General features: G+C 32.9%; 1 protein-coding gene across 2 annotated transcripts in view; it reads right to left on the bottom strand.

Moving 5' to 3' along the window:
• Positions 1 to 603: 603 nt before the first annotated feature.
• Positions 604 to 8,821, bottom strand: part of DARS1 (aspartyl-tRNA synthetase 1) — a 67,633-nt gene continuing 59,415 nt past the window's right edge. For both annotated transcript variants that reach the window (XM_024764121.1, XM_024764120.1), the window contains exons 11-16: positions 7,990 to 8,136; positions 6,416 to 6,458; positions 4,950 to 5,030; positions 3,443 to 3,554; positions 3,183 to 3,254; positions 604 to 1,266 (exon numbers count right to left, since the gene is read on the bottom strand). In XM_024764121.1, the coding sequence (XP_024619889.1) occupies positions 1,175 to 1,266; positions 3,183 to 3,254; positions 3,443 to 3,554; positions 4,950 to 5,030; positions 6,416 to 6,458; positions 7,990 to 8,136 (547 nt within the window). In that variant the 3' untranslated portion in view covers positions 604 to 1,174. The remainder of the gene's footprint in view (positions 1,267 to 3,182; positions 3,255 to 3,442; positions 3,555 to 4,949; positions 5,031 to 6,415; positions 6,459 to 7,989; positions 8,137 to 8,821) is intronic.

Below are 8,821 nucleotides of genomic sequence, written 5' to 3'. Positions count from 1 at the left end.
CTTTGGAGGAAAAGTGTTTCTAACTGTAATTCTTAAACAGAAATTTCATTTTGGGACGGAAGTGGGAGAGTGCATTTTAGTGACATTCACGAAATGCCAGTACCAGTTAAAAACAAAACCAGAAAATTCTGCAATATTTTAAAAAAAAAATTTTTTTTGTGTGGTATGCGGGCCTCTCACTGTTGTAGCCTCTCCCGTTGCAGAGCACAGGCTCCGGACACGCAGGCTTAGCGGCCATGGCTCATGGGCCTAGCCGCTCCGCAGCATGTGGGATCTTCCCGGACCGGGACATGAACCTGTGTCCCCTGCATTGGCAGGCGGACTATCAACCACTGCGCCAGCAGGGAAGCCCCTCTGCAGTATTTTTTAATCTATGTGAAATAAACTATTAAAGCAACCGAAGCTTTCAGCTTTAAGAACTGTATCCTTACACCCATCTGAATTTACCTCTTGATTAATACATGTTATGCATATATCAGTTTTCATTTGCTTTTAATCATTTACATAAACGGGATGTCTATTTTTTTTCTTCTCCCAAATTATAAATGCCAAGAACCAGTTATAAAATCACATTGCCATGAAGTTACACAGAAACAACTATAATTAGCTTTAAAATTTTATTGAAATTCAGGTTTAGATTATTTAACAATGTATTATATTGTATATTTTCTAACCAGTATTCTCACCTGCTTTACATTTCTGAGCACAATTTTTAAGAATTGATATTTTCTGCCTAATTTTCCATGATATGCCAATTATACATTCATTAAAATCTCAGATACTCCCCTAAAATTCTTACCTCAACGTCAGAATTTAAAAAAATAAGACCAAATATTGAAAATGTAAGACATTAATATTGTTGCCACTGCAATATAGAAAAGAAAATTTACACAATATTAACTGTTTAAAATTGCTGTTAACATTTATTGTAGTAATGCAATATATGAACGTTTAACATAACAATATGAATTTTTCATTAAAATGTTCAACCATTTCCTACTGAAGCATGTCCAAAGTTATAAAAATCTTCTCTTTTAAAGTAACCTATACTGAATTAGTCCAAAAGTAATTGTGGCACTTTGGATAAGACATTTATTTTATTGCATATTTTAAGTACCTAAGGTACAGCCTGATTAATAGCAGGTACTGGAAAGAATAGAAAGCAACAGTTTCCTTAAGGAGTAAGTCGTTTGGGGTCACGGGGAAACATTGAGGTCTGACGAACATTGTGCAAGCCCAAAAACAGCATAGTCACTCGTTCCAACCCTGGAGAAAACAAAATAATCATTAATTCATTTTCTGAAAATCTCCCAAGGTTTTACCTATTGAAAACTACCAAAATAATATCACTGATCAACAAAATGCTTTTCCTTGTTAGGAAGAAAAATGACTTCTATTATTTTGAGTTTAAAATGGAATATTTTGGGTCTGATTCAGAAACAGATGATGCTGTATGTGGGAAGGACTAAATGAGATATTCTTAAGCTGTATGGATTCTGTGAAATGTGAACTACAAAAATCTATCTAAATATCCAAAATTTATGATCTAAACAAACAAAAAATATTTTATAAGCCTAATACTATGTTTTCAAATGAGACCAGATTTTAATTATGTAGTCCAGGCCATCAGTGTAAGACGAAAGTCATAAACTTGTTCACGGAAATTTGATTTAACAGAAGTTACCAGAAATTTATTATAATTCAATACACTTGAAACATAATGGTTCCTAGCATAAAAGACTCTATAATACATTATTGTACTAAATGTATTGAATGTAGAAGAGTCTGATTTTCACATGTGACTTAAATACTATATTACTGACAAGAATTAAGAACAAGTATCACCTAGGAAACACAGCAAAACTAACAAATGAAACTTTTTGTGTGCAATATGATGTATCTAGTTCACTGACTTGTAGCAGGCTAATACATCCCACAAAGAAGGCAAGGTCAAAGAATACTTTTATATATCAACAACTTTTAAGTTTAATACATTTAACATCTAAAAGTAATATAAATAAAAGAATTAATACTTATATTTCTATTCCTTACTCAAAAACATCTGCAGACGTAAATTTGAACCTTGTATTATAGTAACCTAACACTAATCAAAATAAATCACCATATCCCATCTTCCACTCAAATATTAATTAACAAAAATAGGTAGTATTTTGATAACCATTCAAGTGTCTTTCTTCACAAGCACGATGAAAATTTACATAGTCAGTTACAAAAGTCTGTAAAATATCATGCAAAATGCACATCATTCAATATTCTAAGAGAAAATAGCCATAAATTTCCCATTGAAATTTAAACTATATATATATTCAATGTAGCATTGTTTGTAATAACAAAAGGCTGGTAATACCCTACATTTCTATCAATAGGAAGCTGGTTAACAAGATTACCATGCGCCCTTTCAATGGATTCTATGTAGTGATTAAAAATGAATGAAAAAGCTGAAGTATTGATAAGGAACAACTTACAAAATATAGTAAGTGAAAAATGCAAGGTATTGAATGGTTTATATAGTATAGTATAATTTGTATAAAAAATGTATTTTAAAAAGTGCATGTAGCTTTGCATATTAAAGATTATCTTTGCAAAGGCAAAGAGGAAACTAGAAACAATAGTTTTCTGTAGGGAGGTGAATGTACACTCTTCTATATGCTTTGAATTTGAAATTTTTGTAAGTATATTACCTGTTTACCAAAAACCCCAAAACAAACAATAGAAAACTTAAGAGTTTTTGATACGTACGTCCAAAAGTTGAGTAAGTTAAATATTTACTCATTTTCAATCACAGAGCAGCATCTTACATATACTCTAGAAGTGGTTCTAAAAGCCAATGAAATGTTACATTTCAACAAAAACATTTAGCAGCAATCTGAACTAACCTGAGGGAGAGCTTTAATCTGGGCTAACCTGAATGAACTCATGGGTACAGAAAGAAAAGAGGATACTCAAAATCAAATTTTCATTTAGTCGTAACTCACTTAAAAAATTCTTATAATTCAAATTTGTATTACACTTAGCACTTGTGAACTTATTTGTAAGCAATAACAATATACAGAATTTACTTTTTGGAGTCTAATGCTGAAGAAATTTCGTTAGAACTGAATGAACACTTTGACAAATGAAATCTGGGTTGGAAATATTGTCATAATACAAAGAAATATTACCAATGCCTCCACCAGCATGAGGAGGGGCTCCAAAGCGGAAGGAATCAATGTATGCTTTAATTTTCTCCAAATCTACAAAACAAACATAAAAAAAACCCCACATAATTTATCATCTTATTTAGCTTAAAAAAATTGCAAAAGCTATTACTGTACAATGAAGATTAAAACAAATGACTGTTTCTGAAAATTCTTTAAAGGGTTTTAAAATTTATTGTTTTCAGAATATACATGGCCCTCCTCAATATATTTAAGTTGTTTACCAATTCCATGATGTAAGGCTCTCTCTGTTAGCAGCTGAGGATCATGTATTCTTTGAGCTCCTGACAGTATTTCTTCTCCTCTCATGAACATATCATAAGAGTTGGACAGTTTCTGCAGGAAAAACAAACAAAAAAATACCACTCAAGTGGCTATCACCCTATCACACATATGTGGAAAAACACCCTTTGTTGCATGAAGAGCAAGTCCATTTTTTCCTACAATTAATGATGGAATCTGCTCCAATAAACATGATTTGTTTCTCTAAAACAGGATTAAACTAGTGAGGGTTGAATAATAAGTTCTTCCTTGCCTCTATCAGATTTTATGTTCCCCTTCTCCCACACCTTCCAACAACAAATCAGAACATATCTTCTTTTAAGAAGTAGTGCTGATTCTTATTTCACTTTATCATCTGAAATTTTTTAAGTGTGATATGATTTTGAGATCACTTTTGGAACTTCAAATTATCAACAGGTGTTAGTCTTTTTAACTTTTAAAACGCCATTATTTTAAGGAAAGTAAATTGAACATCAATTTACCATAGCTCAAACTATTCCTTATCAGGTTTTAACTTCTTTCCTTGTCTTTCAATAAACCAATGGTTCTCAAAGTGTGATTCCTGGACTGGTAGCTTCAGTATTACCTTATCAGAAATACCAATTATCAAGCCCCACCCCAGACCAACTAATCAGAAAGTCTGGTGATGGGGCCCACCAATTTGTGGTTTAAAAGCCCTCCAAGTGATTCTGATGCCCACTAAAGTTGGGGAACCAGTGCAGAGGAAAAACAATGAAAAGCCACAAGACATTATTTAGATTAACTACCAGGATAGAATGTGAATTCTTAGTTCAAGGTCAATAATAAAATGATTTGGTAAAGTCTTCAAATCTGTTAATAGTATCTGTTGTTTATATAGTGTTACTTCCTCATACATCTTTAAAAATGACATGAGGAACTTCCCTGGTGGTGCAGTGGTTAAGAATCCGCCTGCCAATGCAGGGGACACAGGTTCGAGCCCTGGTCCGGGAATATCCCACATGCCACGGAGCAACTAAGCCTGTGTGCCACAACTACTGAGCACCTGCGCCACAACTACTGAAGCCCACGCGCCTAGAGCCCGTGTTCCGCAACAAGAGAAGCCACCACAATGAGAAGCCCACGCGGTGCCACAAAGAGTAACCCCTGCTCGCTGCAACTAGAGAAAAGCCCGCACACAGCAAAGAAGACCCAACACAGCCCCCCACAAAAATAATAATAAATTAAAAAAAGAAACACATGAAAATTATTTTTAATACAGGTTCTGGGGACTAATTTTCTAGAATATTCAAATTTCACAGTATCATTTTGACCTGACTGACGGAAACTAGTAGCAATACGTATAAAAACGTGTCCATCAAAACTGCAAGTTACTAATGAAAACCATTATTCCCATTGTACAACTTGACACAGTGACAATAAAGTTTTCCCTCTTCCCCCAAACAGGTTATTTAAAATCAAATTACTTACAGGATTTCTTGGGTCAGGCATGGTATAGAAAGGTCTTACAGCCAATGGATATTTATCAAGAATATAAAAATCTGTATCATACTATAAAAAGAATAAATATGATTAAAACAGATTTTTAAGAAGTTTAATGAAAGTAAAAAGAAGGCTACCATTTCAATTAACTGTCTTTTTTTATACATGTTTTGTTCTTCAAAATTACTGTAATTACACTCTATATACAGTAACTATTCTGCTTCTTTCAAGTAACACCTGTATCCTACAGTATTTTGCCATGTTATAAATTCTTCCAATATACTTAATTTTTAGGAGTTGTTGACTATTCGATCATAGTTCAAATATGCATTTTTCGTTTTCTTTTTTTGGACATGTAATATCTTTACAATTTCTCCTCCATTGAAAATTATGCTGTGATAAACTTCTTTGATTTTCATTTTTTTGCATTGCAATTCTAGCTCATTTAGTTTTTCAGATGCATTTTATAAGTATTTTTGTTAAATTATCCCAAATCTCATTGGGTTTTACAAAAACTACATTAAATCTATAAATTATTTTGGGAAAAACTGACGTCTTTTACTATATTCATCTTAAAAAAAACCTTGATTATTCCCCCCAGTAATTTAAATTTTCACTTAGATATCTAATATTTTAGATACTAATTTGGTAGTTTTCTTAGATGAAAACTACAATTGAAATAAATAACATTAACATGAAATTATGATACTTTTGTTAGAAAGAATATGTGACCTACATTTAGTTAAAAAGAAACCAGTCATGTTTCAACTGTTTTGATGTTAAACATTTTTCCTAAAACTGGAGCATAGAGAGAATATCAACAGAGCTGACAAATTAGAAATGGCCCTACTGAAACATCATTTTAAAGGTATAAACTCAGTACTATGCAGTTTCACAAACAGGCTAGTTCCCCAGTCAGTTGAACAGTTTTGAGTGCAACCAGCAGGAGGAGCTCAAGGACTGTTTTTATTCAATTACACAATTTTCTTAATTTCTTTAAAGATCACACTAAGTTTAGTTTTTCTCTTCTTTGGAATTTTAGAAAATGAGATAGGAAAGTAGCTTTCATGTAAGAGGCATAAAGGAAATTCATTCACCCTGTAGTCCCATGAATTAGCAAAGGTAGTCAGGGAACACCATTTCTAAATAATTTAAAATCATCTTGAGGTCCTCTCTAACTAATCTGACAATCAGACCTAGACATCACTTTAGAGGTACCTCAGTACAACTTATACAAAAATCAAATACTGAGCTAATCATACCATTTGGGCAAAGCCTGTCTGAGTACTTTTTATTTTCCTAAGAATTAAAAAAAATATATTATCCCCCTTGGTTTTTATTTATTCTGGAATATTACCATTCTAGGAAGATTAGCCCCCCTTGCAACTGTTCTCTAGTTCCAGGGTATGTTTCAAATTTATAAAAAGAAATCCAGCATGTACAAGAGTCCTTACCTTTTCCTTTACCAAACGACCCAACAGTTTTTCATTTGGTGTACTGAAAAAGAAATCAGATATTTGAAGATCAAACAGCAACTTAAAAGAGTTTTAAGTTAATAAGGAACCTCTTCTATTTGAAGTTCTCAAAGGATAAAAAATTTAGCGAAAATACATAGTTGTCTATTCTGCTCCTTTTTAAAAAGGCAACTACTACTGGAAACCAGTTATGAGTGCACCTGGTACAGTTAGTAGGTGCTGCTCAATAATATTTAAATAAATAGAATTTAGCAATTCACTGATTCACAAATAGCATGGATGAAGTAGTTTCCTACAATTACAGATAATGAAAGTTTACCATACCAACATAGGCTTCTCTTGCCATTAAATGGTTCTACTTCAAAATGGTCTCTCCTTTTTTACTCTTTACCAAAGACGTATAAAACAAAAATCAGTACTTCCAAGTAAAATGTAACAGTGTATATATATATAAACCAATTACATTTCTATAGCCAGGACTTTGCTACTATAAGTTCTATCCTATTTAAGAAAAATTTCCAAAATACTTACAAAAATATTATCTAACTTAAAGTAATTATAGAATTTATGGTTTTCCTTAAAATGTCATCTAGCAATGTACAGGATGATTAAAACAATATATATACATATGTGTAAACACAAACACATATATATTTGTTAAACAAATAAAGGTAAATAAAGGGTTTTGGGTGAAATATGCTTTTAAAAAAACCCTAAAACAAAATAACCCTCTCTTCCTTCCTATATTGATATGAATTATTGTGTTGGCTTAAATATTTTAACTTAAGAACCCTTGAATAAAACATAAGTAGACAGAAATCTCTAATTTTTATTAAACTATATAATTAATTTCAAAATTATAAATTGTTTGATCTGAATTTAGATAATATAATACAGTTATATCAAAGATCAGTGACTTGTATAACTTTTAGAGATCTTTAAAAGTTTCATACCCTAATCCTGTATGGGGACAGATTTAGGCTGTTGTCTATACCCTCTAACACCACTGATTTAGAGAGAGAGTTCACATATTAGATGATAAAATCACAGGCAAAAGGCCCTATATTTTCTTTAAAGCATTAGAAATATGAAGCAGGGGGAAAAATGCACAAAAATGGTGTTTATAAACAAAAATACTGAAGCTTAGGCAAACCACACAACATTTTTTTTTTTTTTTTTTTCCTGTACGCGGGCCTCTCACTGTTGTGGCCTCTCCCATTGCGGAGCACAGGCTCCGGACGCGCAGGCTCAGTGGCCACGGCTCACGGGCCCAGCTGCTCTGCGGCATGTGGGATCTTCCCGGACCGGGGCACGAACCCGTGTCCCCTGCATCGGCAGGTGGACTCTCAACCACTGCACCACCAGGGAAGCCCTAAACATAACATTTTATTTCAGATCACACATTGAACAAAACAAGCATGATACTATATACCAAAATTAATAAAATTGAAGTTTATCAACTGAGTGAAAAATCCATCATTCATCAACATATTTATTCTTTTGTATCTTAAATCTAATTACTAAAGTTTTAAAAATCACAAAGACAAACAAACCTTAGATCTTCTTCATCTCCCATTTCAATTCCGGCTTCCCTAAGCATAGCTAATGCTTCACAATACTCTAGTCTTAAAGTTGGCTCCAAAAATTTGAATGGCTCACATGGGAACTGTTTATTCACCGTCTGAATTTCAGTTTGAAACCTATTTGTACAATGATTAAGAGTTAATAAAAATGTGTGAAATAAATGTTTTCCCCACATGAGGTCACTGTGGCAATACATAAATGTAAAAAAAAATTTTAACCAATACTGGTGAAATAAGGAACATACAGCTTTTTTTCTTCCACACACTCAATACACATTTTTTTCTTAAACAAAGAAGCAACATTTTTAACATTTCATTGGAGTTATTATATGTGCAGTGATAAGGAAAGGACAACTTGAACAGGTTCTGGGGTAGAAACATGCCCTTTCCAGCTGAACCTGCTCATTGCCACAGATCTCCTAGCTGTCCCAGGAGCCTGTACTCAAGCGGGCAGGTGACATGGACCCAAGAGCCTATATACTATTAGTTCCACGGTTCCACTGATAACAATTTTGAATTCAGAGACGACTCAAAAGGAAATGCTTTTAGAGCAAAGCTCTTTCATGTAAAATCAGCCTCAGTATAGAAATTGCCTCAGGGACTTTTAGGCTCTTCAGTAGTAGAAACAGCAGCTAAGAAAAAATATCTGATAGGTATTGAATATCTGTTCATGTCACATAAAATCATGCTTTGAAACAGTGTATGTACCAGAAAAAAACTTATCAAGAAATTAAGTTAAATAAGGAAATTTAAATACTTAAAAAATATTTAGCACCATTTCTCAATCTCATTTGTCATCACA

Source organism: Neophocaena asiaeorientalis, unplaced genomic scaffold, assembly GCF_003031525.2.
Source record: "Neophocaena asiaeorientalis asiaeorientalis breed wild unplaced genomic scaffold, Neophocaena_asiaeorientalis_V1.1 scaffold102, whole genome shotgun sequence".
Classification (NCBI taxonomy): domain Eukaryota; kingdom Metazoa; phylum Chordata; class Mammalia; order Artiodactyla; family Phocoenidae; genus Neophocaena; species Neophocaena asiaeorientalis.
The sequence above is the reverse complement of the archived record's forward strand: the minus strand, read 5'-3'. Positions and strand labels throughout refer to the sequence as shown.